The following is a 23816-nucleotide window of genomic DNA, read 5'->3' as shown; positions in this document are numbered from 1 at the left end:
ATGTCACCTATAGGCGTCACTATAACCTGCTTTCAAGGTAGCTTTGCGTTTCATTTAACGTTGGTTTTCGAACCTTGTGCACACACAAACGCACAAAGCAGAGCTGGTCCCCGGTCCGCCACACTCTCACTGGGAGCTCCAGTGCTGAGCTATAATTAAATTCACCACTTGCACATTCCTGGGAAGACACTCGGCAAAGCAGCCGACTGGGACTGTGCCGGCCTTTTATCTGGGCTTTTTTGAGCAGACAGTTAATTACCTTCTGTAGGGTGTCAACCCACTAATTAGAAGGTACAAAAGGAAGGGCTGACTGTTAGCTGTGGAGCTCCCGTCTACGTGGCCGGTTAATCTGAGCGTAGTTTGGTAACATCGCATCCAGCTCTTGCCTCTTGTGTCCTGCCTGTCAGCCCAAGGGAGTCCTCAGGAGGTACTAATAGCCCTGAGGCTTGACTGTCTGTCCACTGCAGGTCACAAGGATGCCGGTTTATGCAGCAATCGTTATATGTTGCCAGCTGATATCATAATTTTTTTTTCTCATTTGGATTACTGCTGCTTGCAATGTATGTAATGGTCCATAGTAACTAGTGAATTTCTTGCAGGTAGTGGTGGGAGATATAATTAGAATAAATGGCAACGAGTTCGTACCTGCAGACACAATCCTACTGTCGTCCAGGTAGAGGAGCTCACATTTAGGGAGTCTGTTTCGGGGTCCTTCTGCACTCTGGCATGTTCTGAAAAGGTGATGGTTATGGAAAGGCAAAAAACTCAAACACATTTACGTTACAGGATTTTTGATTTGCAGTATCACCCCACCCCACCCCCCCCAAAAAAAATCCATATACCCTAATGAAATTACAAATTTTTGCCTTTCATAATTGTCACTTTTGTCAGAGCAAATTCTTTCAAAGCTGCGTTACTTATACCGTGTTTGTGCTGATTCTCCCCTCCTTTTTCAGAATCCATCCTCAAATCAGGTCCTCTTATTAAGTCGGCTTTCCAAAGCATATCTCTAACCTTGCCTGAGGAAATGAAAACAGCACATTTTACGTTTTCTAGTGGTAGAATCTTTTTTCTTCCATATTACTAACCTCTCAGACTCCCAGGCCTTATGTTCACCAGAGTGACGGCTTGGATAAGCAGGATCCCTTCTCAGACGAGGCCTGACTAGACTCTTCCTGCTAACAAGTTAGATGGCTTCTGAAAATAAAGTTGCTAAAAATAAAATGGGTGTTCTCTGTCTTCCAGAGGAGAATTCGGTCTTTGTGTCATGTTTGTTTACATGCTGCATGTCTCCATTCCTTCAGCTTCTTGTGCTGCTTAACCTCTCCTCTTCTTCTTGGCCACGGTCCCCTTCCTCTCTCTCCTGGTGTGTTTACTAAAATAAGGTGGCGGTCGGGGAGATAGTCCGAGCCACCAATGGCGATCACCTGCCTGCCGACCTCATCATCCTGTCGTCCAGGTCAGGAGCTCAAACTTCTGGCAATCCCGTGGGTTCAGTTCAGGTTGGGGCTGACATGACTGACGAGTGATCATCTACTGTACACATAGTTATTTAAGTTAGTGACATGACTGCCGTTCCACAGCGTGCCCCACCTGATGCAGAGACTCCTTAAAGCACACTCTTTAGCACGGATTACTGTTTCTCGGTGTACTCTTTTGCATAAATCAATTAATTTACTACCGCCCTGTACTGCCATCTTGTCCACACTCCAAAGCCCACTCTCTGTCACTTTTACCCTTGTTAACTCCTTTATCTTTCTGCAATGTTATCTGCTGCCTCAAATTCTTTTTGTTAAAGGACAATTAAATGTTTAGCACTCTAATCAAAAGTTGATCCATCTGCCATAATTGTTACTGAAAGACGGAAATCAGTTCATCTATCAAGATGATGGCAAAACTTGTTTCAGTGCTTTTCGGCCTTCTCTTGTCCTTTTCAGACTAGCTATTCAATAAAACACTGAATAAAAATGATAGATTGAGTGAGTAATGTTAGTTTTTAATAGCACATTTGCTAAAATGTTACATTTCCCATAACTGTGATCTAACAGTTACCAATTTCATTTTAACACAAAATAATCAGCACAGTTTGAGTACTGCCATCATGTCACAAGATAACTGACGGATTGGTCAGTTGCTGAATTCCTGTCTTTCCGTGTCTTTGTGCCCATGATGCTTCTTCATGAGCTTCCCACGTCTAACCTGCCATATTGCATTTAATCACTTCTTTTCTCGACCAGTGAGCCGCATGCCATGAGCTATATCGAGACATCCAATCTAGATGGAGAGACCAACCTTAAAATCCGACAAGTGAGTTTTTGAAATCCATTCTCCCGTTTATTAACTGTCTTTGCCACTCTCTCTTTCTCTCTGTCTCTATTTATATATTTGTGTGTGTGTGTAATATATAAATGCAACTGTGGCACTGCTAGTGGCTCCAACATTGTTTATTACAACAATCTGTGACACTGTTGACACACCAGTACAGTGGCGCCCCCCCTCAGTGGAATATATCAGTGTATACCACGGCTTTGGTGAATAATATTTTCTTATTGGTCCAGAGATGTTGCGTGGGTGTTGATTTTTTTACTTGTAACTGCACAGATAGTTCCGGCATCCTAGTAAAAGTTTTATAATATATGTTAATATAAAAACCGGTGTGACTTTTTACTCACAAATAAGCAGTCATTCTTATCGGCATAGATTTCCCTGATCTTCAAAACGTAAGCACCTGTCTGTTGATGGTTTCTATGGAAACTTAATGGACTTGCTGCTTCCAGTGAGTAGCCTGACCAGGTGTTCTATCCTTATGGAGAGCACATTGAAACATTATTAAATGGTAATTGAAATAATGTCCTTCTGGAAAATTAACTGAGACAAGTTTTTTTCTGTTTTTTTGTTCATTTGCCTGGTATAAATGGGATAAACCACTTCGAGGTGTAAGGTTCTACAAAATTAATCAACTTTGCGCATTATACCAAGTTGTCATTGATTTATTTTCATAGAATCACACACCTCATCGTGGTTTTTCTCTTGTGTACGTATGTAAGTAATGAACTCACTAATAATTAACATGTTAATTTATCATGTGACCTAGAGTCTGATTTTCTGAGAGTTCTTTCCAAGGTTAGTTTGGCCTCTGCATCCGGAGGAGGATGGTGATGTATGACCCATGCCAGGCTTACACAGGAGCAGGTAGTCATGCTGCCACGCTATCGCCCCCCCCCCACACCCACCCCCGGTGCTCACACAGGGCCTGCAGCTGACTGCGGAGTTTAAGGACACAGAGAGCCTGGCGAGGTTGACCGGCCGTATGGAGTGCGAGAGCCCCAACCGGCACCTCTATGAATTCGTAGGGAACATCCGTCTCGAAGGTCACAGGTATGGGGGCCTGTTTGGTTTAGTTTTTTGACAGGTCACAGCCGGTGCACTTCAGCTCTGAGAGAGTCGGAGATCTTCAGAACTGTTTATTGCCTCCCCCTCCTCCTGCTGCTCCAGGGTTTCAAAACAGCTTAAAAACAGTCTATCAAGCAGACCTTGAGATCTTATTCATGTGCTTCACTCATGCTAGTACGAAACAACAGCCTTATTATAGTCAGGGTTTTTTAGCAGATGTGTTGTCCAAGGTGTTCCCCGCCTTGTGTCCTGAGTTTCCTGTGATAAACACCAGGGGACGGTCGCACAAAACACCTTAAGTTAAGATTTTCCTTAATGTCTGAGTCAAGGTTTCCTTAAAATATAGTCAGTTGTACAAAACACCCTTAAGGCTTCTTCTTAAGGTTTCCTTAAAATGTTCACTTAAGTATTTCAGTTTTCCCATATCTTGGTTTATCCTTAAGGAATCGCTTAAAGTTCCCTTAATGGTTGCACAAAAGACCTTAACAATGAAGGTAAGGAAAAAAATTAAGGTTCCTCCAACTGTATCTGAACTGCAACATGGCTGGGTTTATGGTGATAAATGAAGAAAACGAACACATCCTGAGAAGCATCCTGTGACTGGGAGTACCTAATGAAAATGATCAATGGTGATCAAATAATTTTACCTGACCGACAGTCAATTTATGATTTTATTTATATGACCCACGATATGTTTATAATTCATTATTAAATCTGGTTAGCAGATTGACCTTTCAGTTTCACAGAATAAAAAATGGTGTAACATCCCACTGATAAGTGCTGGCAAGTTTCACCCTGGGCACTGGCCATATTAGACAGAATTACATCAGTTATGGAACAAATTTTCCAATTCAGAAATATGGAGACACATGCAAAAATGCATTTAATGTAACTGAGAACCATAATTCTGTCTGCTCAGTTTTTCTTCCACTACTTCTCTTTTCATGGTACTTCCATATCTTCATCAAAGCAATTAAACTGGAGCTGATAATAGGTATCATGAACGTCAAGGCGTGAGTGCACACAAGCAAATGGTCTCTATGGAAACTGCACAAATTTACTGCCGGAAAATGTCTTTCAATGCTGTAAATTTGTTAAGGTTTTCCCTTAACTAAGGAAAACTTTTAAGGGATTTTGTGCAACACCTTTAAATAAATCCCTCAGCTAAGGAGAAATTAAACCTTAAGTGTCATACTTAAGGTGTTTTGTGCAACCGGTCACAGGCTTGCAGTGGATAAGCAGTTATGGATGGATGGATGGATGGAAAGAAAGAAATTTAACAATGTAGCAAATATTAATTCATTATTGCTGCAACCTTGTAATACATCTAAAACAGATAGTATTTGCCAGTATTGCTAGGAAAACGGGTATTGAACAAGCTTAAGCTTAATGGCATGTTGCTGCAGCAGAAGGGATGGGATGCTCCATCAGGAATTCCCCCAGGTTGGCTTTCTGAAAGGTAATAAATGAAAACTGTGCCTTTTCAGTCCCAGGTGCAGGTTCTGCTGCCTTATCATGTGCACTGTCAGCCAAATACAAAATCGGATACCCTAACGATCGCACTATGGATCCTCCTTATGGACTTGGATTGCGTCCATGAATCAAGGAAGCCCTCAAAGCCTGCGCACTAGTGATTGCAGTGCTCTGCTCCGTCCTCGTTTTATCATTTTTCTAGTTCTAGATTATTTCTATTTAGTTTCATTAGTTTGCATGCTCTCCCCATCTCGCGTGGGTTTCCCCTGGGTGTTGCTGTTTCCTCCTGCAAACAGCTTGGCTTACTGGCAGATTGCCCATAGTGTATGACGGTGTGTCCGTACACGTGGCCTGTGAATGACTGGCATCCCATCCAGGGTGTACCCCAGCCCCGTAAGCTCCCTGGGATAGGCTACAAGCCCCCTGCAACCCTGATCAAAATAAGCGGATGGAAGATGGATGGTAGTCTATAATTATCACAGGTCTGTTTTGTTTCTGTTACTTTAGAACATATTGTGGCTTAGAGGTGAGCCAGGGGACCCACTATATTCAGCAGCAGAGTGGAGTCAGTGCATCTGCTTGAATAATACCGGTGCTGCAGTAATGGCCTATGGCCTATGACAAGGTCAGAAGGACCTGCTTGTTTAGTGTCCTGAAGGGAATGCTTTAGGGAGGCTTGCTAGAGAAGGACTTTGGAGTTTTGGTTTCAGCAGAAAGATGAGTAAATGAGGTGCTGGCAGGGAAGCGTCTGTCCCTCTGACGTGCATCTGCGCCTCGCTGCGGTTTTTTGGCACTGCTCTCGGCTCATTTCATGGGATGCCTGAGCGTTCGGTTCTCCGCCTCGTCTCTCGTTTGTAGGCTGTGTGTATATCAGTCTCCCAGCTTCTGCCCGGATGTTCTGCTCACTTTGACAACTTGCTGGCCGAAAGCCAAATTCAAAACTTTGACTCACCCAGCAATGCATCCTTATATCTAAATTATTTTTTCCCCCTTTAGCAACTGATGTTCAGCCTTGATATACAGTAGCTTAAATAGTGACCTCCTGTAAGCAATAAGCTATAATGTTCCCCCAGGGTTGCAGCGTTGAAAGGCATTCCATTGATTGAGGAGAGTGTAGTAATAACTATATCTTTCTGTGTTGGAGTAAGCGTTTCCCCATCTGCACTGTTCTGAATGATCACTTACGCGTGCCCCTTTTTTGCTTCAGTCCGGTGCCTTTAGGTCCAGACCAAATTCTGCTGAGAGGTGCCCAGCTGAGGAACACGCAGTGGGTTCATGGCATTGTGGTCTATACCGGACATGACACCAAACTCATGCAGGTAAAACCCCGGCTTCACAGGGGTCGGAGGGATTCTACCTCTGGCTGAAACTGAAGTTAAAACGTCATCCACAAAGTGGTGTTTGTCAGAGATTTACCTGCGTTTGAGTATCAAATGGAGCCTCTTGTTATTAAAATGTTAACAGACTGTGCGTTATAAACAGAGGTGCAGAGGTATTAATATTAAAGGGGACAATTCCTGCAAATTTTTAAGATGCTTTTTGGTTAAACTTAAAACATCCAGCTCTGTTATCCTTGGATGGAGAAAAAATGACCACCTTTTGAAACATTTTGATTTGGATGAGAGTTGTCGTGAGGTATAGCTCTTTTGTCCATGCTGTAACCAGGTTTAGGCTATTACTCTCTAACTTTCCTTGGCTGCTCCTCCCACCTCCCAGAATTCCACCCGGCCACCCTTAAAGTTGTCGAATGTGGAGCGCATCACCAACTTCCAGATCCTGGCTCTTTTTGGCTGTCTGCTGGCTATCTCCCTGGTATGCTCTGTCGGCCAAACCATCTGGAAGAGCCAGTATGGCCATGGTGCCTGGTACATGAATCTGAACTGTAAGTGACTGGGCCACACATTATTCGCTAAAAAGCCCAAATGTCCCCTGTACGCCTACCCCTTGTTTTGCATAATGTCTCCCTACTTTTGGTTTATTCAGTTCCTCAGTGTTCATTTTTGCTGCTGCTGATGTTGTCCCTATGTTGCGTTATTATGACGTATTACCATTCCGGTAAACACACGTAGGAAATGCTGCCAGCTTCGGTCGAAGGGCACATTTCCCGCGGGAGATAAACGTGCACAACATCGAATGAAACCGTTGAACGTTTTGGCATCACTGTGGTCTCGTTTCATTCTAATGTTTGGTCTTTGTTTTCTTTGTTGTGTGTGGTTTTTGTCCCCCATCTAACAGCTCCAGGTAATGGTGGTTTTTAAAGCTTTGGGCCCCCCCAACCCCGAATGCTGTTTGATTCCCTTAGCCCCCTTGTTAACCCCCTACCCTTCTGTTGTGCAATCAAACCTCCTTATTTTGCTGCCCCACTTTGGAAAAAACTGGCACTGTTGACCACATTCATTGGCAACTATAAAATATCACCTCAAGGTATCATACTTTGCAAAACCATTTTTTCGCATTCAGTTAATTTCTTCTGTTTTTGTTCTTTGTCCCTGGATTTTTTTTTCCAAACGTACAAGTGACGTAACCCAAGGGACCAGTATTGACATTTTTCCAATGTCTCCTCTGCCTTGCTTCCTTGACTCTGTTGTTTTTCTCTGGTGCTGTGGATTGTGGATCAAATCCATTGAGCAAATTCCAGTTAATACTGGAAAGCCATTTCTCTCTAAGAAACTGAAGAGAAATACTTATTATAGCAGTGTTTCTCAAACTGGTCCTCGGGGACCCACAGGCGGTCACATTTTTGCTCCCTCCCAGCCCCCTGCCAGACAGTCCACATTTTTGCTTCCTGGGAGGGAGCAAAAATATGGACAGTCTGCGGTTCCCCAAGGACCGGGTTGGGAAACACTAATGTAAAGAATCAAGCTTTTAAAAAACAGCAGCTGAAAACAATGGTTTTCAGTGTTGCCCTGATTTTTCCCTATTTAAGAAAAGGAAGACTGTGCCAGTTAGGACACTCTCTGCGCTGATTACAAAAGATGTTTTGTCGAATGTTTACATACGCGCTGTTCCCTTTCAAACAGGTCGGTCTTGATTGTCTGCATTGAATCAGTCGCCACTTGTTTTGTGACCTATGGAGCTCCCCATTAAAAATAATAAACTCTGAGCACCACACGGTCTCAAATTAGTACTTGGTTCATTTAACAGGAATTCCCCAACACACAGTGAAAAATAAATACCCCAAACACTGGGGAGTATATTGCATTGCACGGTGGGGAACAGTATGGTCACAAAGCAGGTTTTCTGTCTCCATGTTGATCAGACACTTTTAACAGAGGGGCCATTCAGTCCATTGCGTGTTGCTGTCTTGCTAAAGCAGTGGCATGGTGTACGTTTGCCATGTCCCTTCCCTTAACAAGCATGAGCCGCTTTTATCATTCATGGTAAAGTAGATAGACAGCTGGCAGTGTGAAATGCGATGCCAGGGTAATCTGTAAGTCTAATGCGTTATAATCGTCCAAAGGACACCTCAGGTATAATACTGTATGACTACGTTAGTTACTGCTACCTGTGAGCCAAACTGACTTGCATTTTAGTCCCTTATCAGCAATGACAGCCCTGTATGGCACGTATGTATAGCACATTCATGCAAATTCACCCTAATCCTTCGGTCAAGCTGGCAGAAATGGTGATTCTCTGTGTCTGGTGGAGAGCTACCTGTCACTGCTCTGTCGGCTAAATATCGAGCGGCTTAGAATGTTGTTGCATTTCTTTTTTCTGCTTACTGATGGAGAAGGAATTGCTGACCCCGCTTTGCGCCCGTATAACTCGTAGTGCAGCATTTTTACTTTGGTGTTGTCCTCCAGGCAGCTGAAGGTGACTGCTTATGTTAAGGGCACCGTGACAGGCTTTGAGAACACTGTACAGGCCCCCGCACACTTTGCTGGTGCTGGATTCCCCACCTGGTCTGATGACCTGTCCATGTTTACAGGGCAAGAGATCTTACATTCAAGGAGGGGGAAGTTCCTCCATCTAACCCTCTGACACCGCAACAGTATTCTCAGAAACTGCAATGGACTGAATCTCCCACCATTGTCTTAACGAATGCAAACGTGAATCATTTTTTCCACTCATGAATCAGCCTCCTCTTTCTGTCTGTCTGCTGTAAGTTTCATTTGTTGTGAGAAGAACTCTGGAGTCAGAGTTGCTCTCCCAGCCAATGTAACGAGCTCTGGTGTTGATGTATAACACCCTGGTGGCTCGACGTTGCCTTAATAGGTAAATATTTCTGAATTGTTTAATCAATATTCCACCATCGGGGCGGCATGGTGGTTCAGTGGTTAGCACTGTTGCCTCACACCTCTGGGCCCTAGGTTCAAGTCTCCGCCTGGGTTACATGTGTGTGGAGTTTGCATGTTCTCCCCGTGTCGTCGTGGGGTTTCCTCTGGGCACTCCGGTTTCCCCCCACAGTCCAAAGACATGCTGAGGCTAATTGGAGTTACTCACTTGCCCATAGGTGTGCTTGTGTGAGTGAATGGTGTGTGAGTGTGTCCAGTGATGGGCTGGCCCCCTGTCCAGGGTTGTTCCCTGCCTCGTGCCCATTGCTTCCGGGATAGGCTCCGGACCCCCCGCGACCCAGTAGGATAAGCGGGTTGGAAAATGGATGGATGCATGGATATTCCAACATTGGTTGCTGTCATTTTATAAGAAATTGGATGCAAGTACTGACAAACAATCATTGCTATACTTAAGGAGTATCCTTGGATTTTTTTAGATGTTGTTTTACAGAGGAATTATATCAGAAAGCTTTATAAATACCAGTTCACAAGCAAGCATTCTGTGGGTTACTGATACCTGTAATGAACATTGTTTTAATGTTGTGAGAGATGCTTTGAGAATTAGTATAGCACCTCAGTTTAAATCTTTTCAAATTCCCATTAGTTCAAAGGCTATGTGCATACTGATGGTCTCTCTTGTACCCCCCACAGATGGAGGTGCTGCTAACTTTGGCCTCAATTTTTTGACCTTCATTATCCTCTTCAACAACCTGATTCCTATTAGCCTTTTGGTCACCCTGGAGGTCATTAAGTTTGTCCAGGCCTTTTTCATCAGCTGGGTGAGTGCTGAACAATGAGGACAATCCACCATCCCCAAAAATGCTGCTTCCTCTCGATGTTGTGAGTGTTGCTTGTTTCCATCGGTCTGACTTTGTTGTCAGGACATGGACATGCACTACGAAGCCACCAACACGTCTGCCATGGCTCGTACCTCCAACCTGAACGAGGAGCTGGGACAGGTGAGCTAATGTTCTCTTTAAATCCCTTATGTGTTGCACCAGTCTTTGTGTAGGACCTAGTGTGGTAACACTTTACATTATCTGCACTTTCATAATGCCTTTATAATGCATTCATAGAACATTAAGTGCACCTTCATAATGCATGCATTGAACATTCATAAGCAGCATGTAAGTGTACTTTAACAGTTTTAATATATATTAATAACAAACATTGTATGATTATAATATTTGTTACAATGTTTGTCATTAATGTATATTAAAGCTGTTAAGGTATTTTAGGATGTTAAGGTACAGTTACATGCTGCTTATGAATGTTCTGTGAATGCATTATGAAGGTGCAGCTAATATAAAGCGCTATCCCCAGTGTTTTGTTGGAGCATATGGAGAAACTTGATAATGTTTCTTTAGACTGCACATCACTTCAGGGGACATTTATCAGAGGTGCACATTTCATTTCCATCCCCCACGTAAGTTGTCGTGCTGAAAGTGTAAAGTGCACATGTGCTTTATGCTACATTCTACTGTTCAAAACCAAGCTAACGTCTCTGTCAAACTCCTTTAAGGGGCCTGATATGACTCGGCAGCAAGTCAAGGCAGGAAACCCTCAGGGTACCAATAGATGTAGTACTGTGCTGGCTTTTCCCGGTTGTCATTAATCCCTGTGGACATGCTCTGAAATGGGTTGAATGCAGAAGAAAAAGTTATACTGACATCGTAGTGTTAGAATTATTTGAATTTAGTTTCTCACCTAGAATTTCTCATCTGTCAGCTTTTAATGACACATTTATGGGTCATTCATAACAGATTATACATGTATGGCGTTTCAATTGCAGTTGTGCATTCTGTTATACGGTTATGTTTATTAGGCAAATGTACAATCAGTTACCAAAGATAATCAGTTATAAGCATTTGTTAAATTAAAAGAAAAAGTAATGATGGTGAAACTAGTCGGCTACTTCTGTGAAACCTCTATTTTTATACTTTGATGTAATTATTCCCATTATGGTTTTTTGTTGTACAGCACCAGCTGTTTGTAGACCTCCAGCTGGGTGTAATTTTTAATGTGCCTGCCTTCCCTCTTCTAGGTGAAGTACATCTTCTCAGACAAAACCGGGACCCTAACCTGCAACGTGATGCAGTTCCTGAAGTGCACCATCGCAGGAGTGACCTATGGGTGGGTATGGACTGAATAGCCAGAGCCCATCTGGCTCCCCTTTCCTTCTTCCCCAGCTACTGTACCTCATAGCATCTACATCGCTGCTTTCTGGAAACCTTTACTGTAGATATTTGAAAGTTGAGGTTCTTGCAGAATGACGTCCATCTGTAATTATGGAGTTTTTTTTTTATCCCTTCTGGCTTGAGCTTGAAAGTGGGTTTTACATTAGATCCATTCAATAAATGTGTGTTTTGTAATTAGCAGCGACTTCTAGTAAATGGCTTTGATCGCGTGTTATGAGGTTTGGAGTCCAGCCTCCAGCAGTGAGGGCCAGACCATGTTCACCTCCCTTCATCCCAGCGTTTAGCTCTGCTTGGATTGATAGTTGTGTTCCTCAGGTTAAACGTGAAAAACAGGACCCACCCCTCAAAGAGGTGGTCATTAGTCCTGGACTGGTGTAGCAGGCCTGATGTGTGACAAAACAGAGGAATGTGTTTGTAAGCTGGCTGCTGGTTTCTCCTATACAGAAAAAACTCACTTATCTTCTCAGGCCAGTTCAATTCAGTTAAATTCTGCCTTATTGTCATTATGGTATGCAGAGGTTCATTTATGATGAGAAGTGCCTTTTGACTCCTAGAGCTGGTGCAAGTTTAAAATATAATTACAGACTAGAATACTACAATAGTAGAATAACAAATAATTAGATAATAGAACAACAGATAGAATAAAGAGTATATAAAACAGGCATTACTGTATGTCCCCAGATATGAAAGTGCAAGCGTGCAATATCTTAATAGTATAAAATGCTCTGTGCCTGAGATCGGTAGGTTGCTGGTTCGAGCCCAGCCTCGGCACAATAGTCAGGTCTGTGGGCCCTTGAGCATAGCCCTTAACCCCCAGCTCCATGGGTGCTGCTGCAGGTGGCTGCCCTACACTGCCCCCGCTTGCTGTCATCCACATGCATGTCTGTGTGTCATGGAGAGCGAGATGGTGTAGGCGAGAAGAGAAATTCCCCATGAGAGGTCAATGAAGTGTCAGTAGTATTATTATTATTATTAGTAGAACAGTAAGGCATAAACATTGAGTTCCTTAAACAGCTGTAATAGGTAATGAGTATATCAGCAGATTTGTGGATGAGTACAGTACAGTATTTAAAGTGCAGTGCAGCATCTGGAGATGGTGGTCAGGAGCAGGAAGGTCGCTGGGGGGTCCAAGGTTGGATTTCACAGTTCATGTGTCTGATAGTGATACTGTAGGTCCAATGCACATGCATGCAGTAAGGATAAGCCTGTTAAAGCCACGCTCTACATGTTTGCACAAGCTGTGCAGGTGCCCTTCAGCTCTGATCCCTCTCATTCACTGGTTAGTTTACTACAGATGGAGTGTACGAGGGAACTGTTTCACTCAGTCGGGCTGGGAGCCAGCAGAACTTTGGAGATTTGTCCTTCTTTTTTTTAAACGAGGAGCTGAAACCTGTGTACTGGCACACTGAGAACTGAGCTTCGCCTAACGAATGATATGAACCCCTCAGAGTATACGCGCCGCCGTACGAGCCATTGATCTGTCCGTTCAAAGGCCTTCACAGAATCCCGGGAGATTGCAGAACCCATTTTTTTTGTGGATGGAGACAGTGAGAATTGGGACGTTCTCTGAAGATAAATGTCCCCCCCTCGCTGCCTTCATGAATATGGATGCCTTGCGTATTCTGTGTGGCAGTTTCGGAGACCAGAATCGGGCCCTGATGGAATTGGGCCAAGGGGTCTTGGCAAGTGTACCAATGTCACTGCCCCCTTCAGAAAATGAAGAAGAAACAAGTCAGATGGACTGCTATTTATAGAGTTTATCACTAGAGGTGCAGAAATACCAGCCAGATGAGCAGCTCCCACAAAGCCCTGCATGCAGAATGTACTATTTTGCCTTCATCTAATGAGGTAACCAAGTATTGTGACTGTCTGAATGTGGATGGGAAGGGAAGGGCTGCAGGGTGGGGGTGCCCAGCCTGTCTATATATAAGCAGGAAGGCCAGTAAGGGTGGGTTTAAAAAAGGCTTCATTAGATTTCACTTCCATTAAATGGATGATGCTACTGTAACAGTGCGGCTTTGTGGCAGCTCTGCAGGTAGTACTGTTGCCTCACGTCTCCAGAGTCATCTGTTCATATCATGTGTTCATATCTGGTTTCCTCCTGCTGTCCAAAGACATGTACTTACTGCCATCTTTAAATTGCTTGTTGTGTGTGTGTTCTGTCTCTGCTATGATGTGTTATCATCTTCGAATGAGACGTCCCTAAGACTGCAGGGGTGTGTTTCATCTTGACTACATTTGACTTGATTGTTTAATTGTTCAGAGTACCATTTGTGGCCAGTACTTCCTGCGCTGAATACGGAGGACAGTGAGAGATGTCCCAATTCCATGCCACATCAGGGATTCCCTTTTCTTTTAATGTGAAGGGAAATATGCTGATGTATCTGCCATAGGTGGCATTATGAGGCAGTGTGGGTGTGAAGCATTTCCAGTTAACTCCGTTTGATTTTTAACTCCAATGCGTACTAGTCCTTCCCAGCATTAAAGACAAACATAATTAGGGAGAATTAATGGTGGGTCCAGTCCAGTTCCAGCTCTATGTAATTATTTGCCTCAGACATGTGGGGCCCCCTGCAGAGAAAGACGCCATGATGACAGATTCTGGGTGACAGTCTTGTCTTGGAGTGCAGAGACGGGCGGCCCCGCTGTACTTCGAGCGAGATAAGCGCCTTCGGTCTGCCAGGGCGGGCAGATAAAAGCTAGCGCCATGACTAATCCAAGCTGAGAGACAAAACAGACGTTTTTTTTTCTTTCCAATCTCTCCACATGCACCCCACCCTCCTTCACACTCACATGTATTTAAGTATGCTGTCAGCGGATTAATTTGTCTTCCCGCCTAAATGCTTAAACTGCAGTTTTTTTTCTGTAAGTGTAATCCACTTTAAGTGCCCTTTTTGGCTTCCCTTTTCTCCCCCGCTGTGCTCTGTATGCTGGTCATCGTTCGCTCTTAGAGCTTTCTCGGTTTTGGCAGAGTGAAGATTCTCCTGTTTTCTGTCAACAGGTGCAGGTTCTGTGCTTTTTTTAGCCTAATCTGTCCCTTTGATCTTTGTTTTTGTACATCCCTTAATTAATGAAGCACATCCAGGAAACACTGAAAGTGTGGAATTTTTGCAATCAAAGTCGCTGTTACTCTGTCATATCACATGGAAAGAGCTTGAGCATAGTCTCTCGCTTTTTACATAGGCACCTGTTTTGACTGGTATTTCAGGAATTTTAATATCTGACAGGCCTGTTTTTTGTAGTCGTGCAGTGTTTCTCAAATTGGTCCTCGAGGTCCCACAGATGGTCCCTGTTCTTGCTCCCTCCCAGCTCCCTGCCAGACCATCCACATTTTTGCTCCCCCCCTCACCTCCCTGCCAGACAGTCCACATTTTTGCTCCCCCCCTTACCTCCCTGCCAGACAGTCCACATTTTTGCTCCCCCCCCACCTCCCTGCCAGACAGTCCACATTATTGCTCCCTCCCAGCTCTCAGTAGCAAAACATGGGCTGCCAGTGGGTCCCTGAATACCGGGTTGGGAAACCCCGAAGTAGAGAGGTGTTTTGGAGTAGTGAATCTGAGACTCCAATATACTGCTTTATTCTTCAGTTGGCTTAATTTCCATTCATTTCCCATAAGCATAAGTGTGTACGTGTGTGTATGTATGTATCTTGCTTTGCATTACACTCTCTCTCCTTTTTATACTCTGCTCTTCAACACAAAGTCATGTTCATGAAGCTGAGGATTATAGTTATCCAGAGGATGTCTGGTAAGATTGCAGGGGTTTTCTGGCCTTCCATTTGGATTTACTTTGCTGCTTTGCATTATGGGAAATGTGATACAAAGCATACCTGCTCTGCAGTGTTGTCTTGGTGTTTGTCACACAGTATCATGCGGTTTCCTATAGTGTAGTGTTTCCTTATGTGTTTGTAGTGCTTTTGTTTACATCAGCAATTGCAGGTGTAGCATGCATTACTGCATAAGAATGGACTGAAAATATTGCATTGTGGGTCTGCATGTATGTTGATATCAACATTTCCTAGATCACAGACGGTGTTTCCTCAAGCACGGCATAAATGCTCTGCATGAATTGAATTCTTTAAATCACTATGACTTTAAAAACTATAAAAATTTTCAAACTATAGACATGTAAGCACCAGCATGTAAGCACCTGCTCTTATAGTTTGGGCAGAAGGGTTGCAATGTATGGGAAATAAAATTAGAAAATATGCTAGAAGTTTCTCCTCATCATTTCTGAATGACGAATGATATGAGGATGAAGGTGCTGTGCTGCAGTTAGAATAGAAACACCTTACAGAGGTATGAATGCTGTTACAGAAACCCAAGGCAAACATTACTGTCCATATGTCTAGAATAACTTTTTTTTTTAGATTCTGGATAGGTACAGTTATAGAATACTCCAGGAATGTTATGGCATTCTTTTCAACGTCAAGAAGACTGCATTCTGTATTGTCAAGTGGAGTGACCGAGATTATCTGCCATAACAGGCTTTGATCTGTATAGCACCGCAACTAGTGTCTGTCTGCATTTTATGTTGGACCTGGGGCCTTAAATAGCACAGCCTGGCAGTCTGTGGAGGGTGGATTTTAATTAGCGTTCAGTTGACCCCTGAAGTACCAGGTGGCTTACTATCCAAGTAATTGCTACAGTGAATCTTTTAAGAGCAGAGGTTCAGTGAAACAGCTCCTCTCTGCCTCTGTCAGTAACGCCCCCCGCTGATGACTTTGGCCGCTGAGCTGCCAATCCTAGTGTGGTGATTACCACCCGGAGTGTGCTGTGACCTCACCAACAGTAATCCCTGCTCAGCTTACCTCCCAGAATCCTCTAGCTCGGTACCTGGTTTTAGGCGCAAGTCACATCACCAACTGTGGCCTAATGTTTGGGGAGATTGAGAAACGCAAAGGTTCTTCTGTCTCCTGAATATCACTGAAAATCCACAAGGTGACCTAGGCGTGTTTTGGATGTCTGGAAGGCCAGTACTAGATCACACATGGTCTGAGTTTGATGAATTTAAAATCCTGAGGAAATGTTCAGTCTGCATATGTATCAGTAGGAGAATGAGTAAGCCTTTTTAAGACACGCTATTGTTATTGCTTAAGAAAACAGTTCAGTTCAGGTTCAAGTTCCCAGCCTCTCCACATGCATAACTAATTGCGTAGTACTTGATCTCAGAATGAGTTCCAGGCACATTTTCAAGGGATAGCTGTGTGAAACCATTGGAGCTTCTGAATTTGCGGTCTGTGTCCCTGCGGGGGCTATGGGGAAACTGCGCATGGAGCTGGGTTCTTCTGTGCTTTGAGCAGTTAACACTCAGTGTATGCTAATATGTCCTTGTCAGTTGTTGGCACGTATCAAACGTTGCAGACCCCACATTTTCTCATGCAGCTTTGCTTTTCCCCCTTGATGGTGAACAGGCCTTCCAGTGTGGGGGATCCTTAAGCCTGTTTATGTGGGGGTTTCCAGTTTTCTGTTAAAGCGCACGAGGCCCCTGAGCTAAGTAGGCCACAATGCATGTGACAAGGAAGAAAACCAACTCTTATGCAAACGTTGGTTTTCGTCAACATTCTGCTGTCCATACTTCAAGAAGCAGCATTTTTCAGTTGGTTTTTCCAGATCATCATACCAGGGAATCAGATTTTTTATGGGAGACAGCCAGTCTGTTATAATATTTCTGATTTTGAGCATTTGTGTTTTTAGACTGTCCCATTTTTCCATTTATTTACACCGTTGCATGGAAAGGATTCTGAAATCCTGTTGCAAATGCAATCCCCCGTAGCAACACATTTACCTGCCGATGAAAAACGATGACCTTGACGTGGAACAAGCCAGTCTCTTGTGGTCATGATCCAGCTTCTTATTTATTTTTTGCTAATGAGCCCTGAAAAATGGGTTTAGAGCTTTGAGTTCCCATGTGGTGGTGTGACGTTTCTTCACCTCCATGCGTGTTCAGCAGGCACAGTGCCAGCTCTGCTGATGAGATGGGATTCAACGACCCCAGCCTGCTGGAAAACCTCCAGAGCGATCATGTGAGTACCGCCATACAAGTCTGGGCTGCTTGTATCGAGTCCACACACCAGATCCATTTTGGTTTGGTTGACAGGACTTGATCGCATAAAGCAGGATCGTAGTCATTAACATATAATTGTATGTATGAAAGCCCAGCATACCGTCTGTGCTGCATGCGATTGTCATTGTCACTGCCACCTTCATGTTCACCTTCCCAAACATCTGAGGTCTATCCAATTTGCCCTATACTTTCTCACATGCTGTTGTATGGGATTCTGCTTCCTCTGTTTCCACTATCTTCTAAGCAGCCAGTGAGCACCTGAACATGGCTATAAGGTCACAGTCACTGTCGATTTTATATGGAGCATTTACTAAACAATTTTTACATGCATTTGACAACACATACAGACCTTATTGGGACAGTTATTCATGCATTCCTATGCTCAGATCTTAATTTGGGTGCATACCCACGATTCTGAATGAACTGCGGAATGCATGGTCTTCAGCCCTTTTTTGTTGCTTTCCGGGTTTTGCAACAAATCTGAGTCTCTGGGTTATAGAGTCTCTGGGTTACCCTTTTCCTGATAAGCAGCACCCCTACATCCAAAGTTTGTCTTGGTGGTACCCTAAGTTTGGGAGAACAGAGTATTTACCATCTGTCCATTTGTTTATTCCTTATCTGCTCCTAATATAGAGGAGAGAAACGATGTCAATATCGAATTCCACCAGAAGGATCAGCCCAGTCAGAATTGTGTGGGCTGGTCCTCCCCTGGACACCACTTTGCACCATGTCCCTTGTCAGCATATGACAGCGATGTATCCCTAACCACAAGATCTGCCCACAGAGGCCTTGTCAAGATGCTAAGTCGTGTCGATCACTTGTATGCTGTCCACTGTGGTTAGGATTCCGAGTGACGTCTCTGCCTGGGTATTTTTATGTTTCTCTGTTTTGCGTCACACCGTAAATTCTTCATCATCAACATCTGCCCTGGTCACCTGTTGCGACCATATCCCGTTACCATCCACTTCTGTAAACTGCTGTGATCTAAATCAAAGGAACAAACTGCAATCAGCGCAGAAAGACTTAATTAAATTTACCACATCATTTGGATGCAGCACAGCGAAATTCTGCATTGAAACTGAATGTGCTGTTCAGATTCACAAATGAAGTCCTCACAGAAAGTCTTGGGTCGCTTGCTTAATCCTGTAAAAATGTTGCAGGTTTATTGGTTTCATAACAAAAGTACATTGACAAGCAATGTTTAACATGTCTGTATATATCTTTTACACAGACATTTTTTTCAATTGAGCATCATAATTTCTTTTGACTGACTCATTCAGTTCTGTTTATTAATTCCAGTCACTGGCTTCCAAAGGGATACTAAACACAAATGTTTAGTCTTTTGTGTTATTGCAAAGGTGTTACTAATTGAAAAACACCAAATGAAACTGTTTGTCAATTAACTTTTCAACTCGCAGCAGCTCTTTAAGGTGTCAGTTTATTAATACTTGAATGTTTTGTTAAAACTACTGGTTGTTTGTAATGTAATATATATATAATGTATATGGAGTAAATGAATGAAGTGATGATTTGTGTTAAAACAATACACTTGCAATATTTTTACTGAATTAAGTAAGTGTCCCAAACCTTTATGTGAGACCTGTACGTGGAGCATTAAATACTTGCTTTATAGGGTCCTTGATATATTTGCTTGTAATCTTTGTACTTTTCCAGTTGTACTATAGATCTGTTCTGGTCTCTCTACAGCCCACTGCCCCTGTCATCCGGGACTTCATGACCATGATGGCTGTGTGCCACACCGCTGTCCCTGAGCGAACCGACGACGGCATCGTCTACCAGGCTGCCTCTCCAGGTGCGTTGGTCCAACGCTCGTACACCATCACAGGCCTCTTCAGCTCACAGATCTTCATCTTGGCTGTGGTCCATGTATGTGAGCCGTAATGACGGCTAAGATTGGGGATTAAATCCGGAGCCAATTAAACTGTCTTTTGGTTCTTGATTGACTGATATAGCTTTTAAGACGTTGACCATTGAAAATGTACCCTAACCATCATCCTGTTTTTCTTACATTTGTTTTTGTTTTTGTACTACACTGCTTGAGTATATTAGTCAACAAGTTTAAGTTTAAGATCTTCTTGTAACATAATATCATATTTTCCTCAAGAGAAACTGTTCAGCTTATGAAAAGCTGTAAAGGGTGGTACTCATCCCTTGGGTTTAAAGACTGAGGTCAAAGTTGAGTGTTATTGTGCTAAAGGAGAACACACACATTAGCCATGCATATTTCTCTTATCCCTGAGGTGCTCTGGGCATTTCATTAAAACTCTCAAAGCTGATTAATTATGAAAAATGAAATCACTGGCCTAGCTAGTTGGATGGGGTAATTTAATCCATTCAAAATTAAGGAGAAGAATGTCTTATTCTTCTGATTGTCTTTATTTTTTCCATTTTTATCCTGGTTTAATTTGCTTTTACACAGCTATCTTCTATTTCATTACATGTCTCCAGTGCTTTGATGTTTGCATGTGTCTTATTTCAAGGTCCAGGTTCCCAAAATGTAGTAACACAGTGTCTGGTAGTCCAGAGGTGTGTCATTGCCTATAATCTGATAATTGCTTATAGAGGCTGGCAATGCTGCTTTGTGGAACCAAAAGTTGCACAACTGGTTTTTATTGAGATGCACCGATTGTATCAGCCAACTGTCTGTGTCGATTGACACAGCAACAATCGGCCATTGGGCAATGGTTAAAAATGAGCCGATATTTAGCGCCAGTAACTCCCTTTAAAATGGTGCCCATATTGCTTTGCATACCCACGTACTAAACACAAAATAAAGATTGGAATTATTTTCCTGTTTTTAGAAATGCATTTTGCAAACATCCCTCTGCTGATATTTCTCGAGAGGAATCTGCTAATACACATTTCAACGCTACAGATTTGGAGAGACAGTGAAGAGTATGAAGAGTTTCTGAAAAACAAATCCATTCCAATAAAGGAAACTGCCATACTGCCGTACAACTGCAGTCCGTCAGTAATGCAAGCCTTTGATAGCAAAAGAAAATTTAGTGTCTGCAATGCAAAATCAAGAGATATTACTAGGAAAATTGCAGAGTTTATCACACTTGATTATCAGCCCTTCTCTGTTATAAATGTTAGAAATATGTAAGATAAATAGTTATGATGTACAGTGCTCTGGGATTCTTGTTGCATGCCAGAGTTGGTGTTTTCTTACCAAAGAATAAATACTTTTTATAATTTTGGAATGTAATTTATTTTTTAATCTATTTGGGTGGAGTGTCCTTTTAAACTTATTTAAGCAGAAGTAATCAATACTTTCAAGTAATCAGTATTTGTTGAATAATCAGCGTTAAGTATTGGCCAGAATTTCCTTATCGGTGCATCAGTAGTATTTTATCCAAAGGAGAAAAACTCAGAATGTTTGAAATAGTGTTTAGGCAGAATATCATCTACTTGTCTCTCATTGTACAAATATAATTACACAGCAGCCAAATATTGGGTTTACCCAAATAGCCTAATTTAAATGTTTAGTTTGCATCCAACAAACCAGGCCGTTTGGTCACTCCAGGGCAACCTGTAGGTTCTTTTTGTCGTTGGCAGCTAATGTCATTAGCTTTCCATGTGGCCATCCTGATTTGTATTTCAATATTGATGGGGGGGGGGAGCTTTCAGTGTTACTAGGAAGGAGTGAGCATCTTGCCCCATCGAATGTGTTAATGTCACAAACCACTTAACGACTCGTCTTGTGCAAGTTCCAGTGATGCAAGGAACGGAACATGTGGAAAGAAGAAGTTCTGACCATAGTGATAATGTATTGCTTAGGTCTTAGATTATCTGGTTTTATTTGGAGACGGCTTTGTGCTGTTCTTGGAAACAGTTTGTGTTGTCTTCTGTGTGAGTCCTCTTCGGATCTGGGCTAATTGTTACATTTATCTGTTTTGACTGGTTCAGCTCAATGTAACCCACAGAAATGCTGAAGACTAATGTTTGCATCACGGAATAAACATCCTCATTGCGTTTCCCTCCCTCTCTCACATGAGCATGCAGACACACAGCTATCTTTGGTAAAGGACAAGGCCCACTCCGCCCCCACGCATGCGAGAGCTGAGTTACGCATGTGAAATACCAGACAGTGGATCTGGGTTAGATGGCCAAGGCCGCAGACAGCAGGCGGCTCACCTCTGTCTCACAAACACTCATAAATGGACCAAACACAGTTTGCCCTGTGCTTCTGTGGGCTGTGATTTTTAACGGATCATTCAAGTGAACAAGATCAAGCCTATTGACAAACGAAAATTAGTTTGTGAAACATAATCCAGGTATAACATATAATGACATGACTAGTATGTAGTACATTAAATTATATGGTCTGTGTAAGTTACACAGTTTAATAAATTTAAAGCACTCTGAATGCCATTTTATTGAATATTTTATGAATAATATTTTAAACATAGGAACCACCAGAAATATCAGTCATGGGGGAGGAAAAAAAACATTTAAGGGTAGAAGTGTATGAATCAGTGAGCGATTTGATTCTGAGGAAATTGTTTCTCTTGCTCCTCACAGACGAAGGAGCGCTGGTGAGGGCAGCGAGGAAGCTGGGTTTCATCTTCTCCGGGAGGACGCCGGACTCTGTCATCATCACGTCGGTGAGTGCACACCCCCCACCCCCCCGGAAAGATGAAGCCGCTACACATCCCCTTCCTCAAATTAATGCTCCTTTTTCCATGAATACGTCCTCCAGGAAGTTGCGATTTTCACACCTCTCAATTGCTTCTTTGTAATACTTAACCATTTATTTCTTTATAAATACTTATTTATTTATATGCTGTCATTTACTGTAACAGCATCAGTTAAATGCTGTTTAATGGGATTATGTGTTCCAATTGAAAAAAATAATTGTCCATTTGCTGAGCAGGGCTGCGATGAAGGATTTGCAAATATACGTGTTATTGTCAGAAAATGTTAGTTGCTTTAAATATGCATGTTTAATTTGTGGTGCTGGGACTCATTGCACCCAAAACTACACCTGTATTTCTGACTAAGTGTTTATTAAATCACTGGCCAAAACAAATGCTCCATTCTGTGAAAACAGCCCAAAGGAAAGGTGACGCATACTCCACCTGAGCAGTTCATGCTGTAATTTACCTATTTATGTATATAAATCCTTGCGCCAAGAGGGAGAGGAAGTTGGCTAGTACATCTGCTACAAGTACTGAACTCAATGTTACTTTGTGACAAGTGAAGCTTTATTATTTTTTATGAAATTCTGCCACCTTCTGGCTTGTACTGGAAATGGCTACATTTTTCTGTCGCTGTCACTGTCACTGGTATTTAACGTGTTGATCACTTTTATGTAATACTTTCACTATTTCAGTTATCCTGTATGCTTTAGAGAAATACCAGTATTTCAGGTAGAGCGGGACAGCTAAGCAGATAAAGACAAAAGCTTGAGACTAGGAAACAGATGGAGTTAAGGCTGTAAATGTATGTCTCTTTGTTCTTTTGTCTTTGTCACAGCTCGGTAAAGAAGAGAAATATGTGCTGCTGAACGTACTGGAGTTCACGAGGTACAGGGTCCGGAAAGTTCTTTTTTCTCTCTCTCTTTTCCATCATGGACAGTATGTATGAATCTGTCTGCCTTGAATCTCTCCTCCACCCTCAGGACACTTTTCCCAGCTGCCTTGTGCTTCAGCTGACCTTGACAGCACGTGATATTGAACCCAAAGCATTTTCTTTTCGAGGTGTAGAGTTTTATTACTGATACAGCTGGAGAAGTGAGTTACCTATTGGTTCGGCATTATCAGCCAAAACTTTCCCTTTAATTCATTAAAAGGACTTGGCGCTTCTTTCACTACTTAGGTTTCATTGTAATGTAGCATTAGTTAAAGGTATTTATTGTTGCCATTTATTAAGATAACTTTTTTTAATGAAAAATATATACAATTTCTCCCAGAAATTCAGTTTACAGTTGTAATACAGTTCATAGTGGCAGCACAGTGAAGGGTTAATCCTGACTGTCATTACGTACCCTGGTGTGGGCCTTTGTTGGGAGAGGCCTGGACTGAAAAGGTCTCCAGTTCTTACACTGTGCTTTATGGATCCCAGCTTCACTGGTACACATTATCCCGTCTTTATGAAAGTGATAATTATTGTGATAATTGCAATGGCAGTGATGATGATGATGATGATGATGCCAGCTTGCCTGTTTCATTTGGCAGAACGCCAGAGTGATTTTGGAATTCCACCTACCTTCATCTTCCTTCTTTTTATTAAACCCCCTTCATTTTCATTTTGGGGAAAGAATATACTTGTCAGAAGTTATTTTAGTCTTTTCTTAATTAAGATGAACAGTAGACAATGCTAAAAGATTTTAAAATAGTTTGAATACATGAGCAGTTATCGGTTTTTCTCACCCAGCCCTGGTTTCTTG

The 23816-nt window shown here is 42.6% G+C and overlaps 1 protein-coding gene across 10 annotated transcripts in view; it reads left to right on the top strand.

The window, feature by feature from the left end:
- The window catches only part of LOC111853960 (phospholipid-transporting ATPase IA-like), a 99522-nt gene that overhangs the window by 23395 nt on the left and 52311 nt on the right, over nucleotides 1-23816 (top strand). For 3 of the 10 annotated variants that reach the window (XM_072697997.1, XM_072697993.1, XM_072698002.1), the window contains 12 exons: nucleotides 600-673; nucleotides 2238-2307; nucleotides 3251-3378; nucleotides 6074-6185; nucleotides 6583-6748; nucleotides 9792-9919; nucleotides 10022-10099; nucleotides 11185-11273; nucleotides 17288-17363; nucleotides 19112-19217; nucleotides 21950-22032; nucleotides 22904-22953. In XM_072697997.1, coding sequence (XP_072554098.1) covers nucleotides 600-673; nucleotides 2238-2307; nucleotides 3251-3378; nucleotides 6074-6185; nucleotides 6583-6748; nucleotides 9792-9919; nucleotides 10022-10099; nucleotides 11185-11273; nucleotides 17288-17363; nucleotides 19112-19217; nucleotides 21950-22032; nucleotides 22904-22953 — 1160 coding nt within the window. Of the gene's footprint in view, nucleotides 1-599; nucleotides 674-1385; nucleotides 1460-2237; nucleotides 2308-3250; nucleotides 3379-6073; nucleotides 6186-6582; nucleotides 6749-9791; nucleotides 9920-10021; nucleotides 10100-11184; nucleotides 11274-17287; nucleotides 17364-19111; nucleotides 19218-21949; nucleotides 22033-22903; nucleotides 22954-23816 lie in introns of those variants that run through there. The other 7 variants (XM_072697994.1, XM_072698003.1, XM_072697998.1 and 4 more) reach the window with 5 other exon arrangements.

Source organism: Paramormyrops kingsleyae, chromosome 12 (genome assembly GCF_048594095.1).
Source record: "Paramormyrops kingsleyae isolate MSU_618 chromosome 12, PKINGS_0.4, whole genome shotgun sequence".
Classification (NCBI taxonomy): Eukaryota; Metazoa; Chordata; class Actinopteri; order Osteoglossiformes; family Mormyridae; genus Paramormyrops; species Paramormyrops kingsleyae.
Note: the sequence above shows the minus strand (reverse complement) of the source record. Positions and strands in the feature narration are given on the sequence as shown.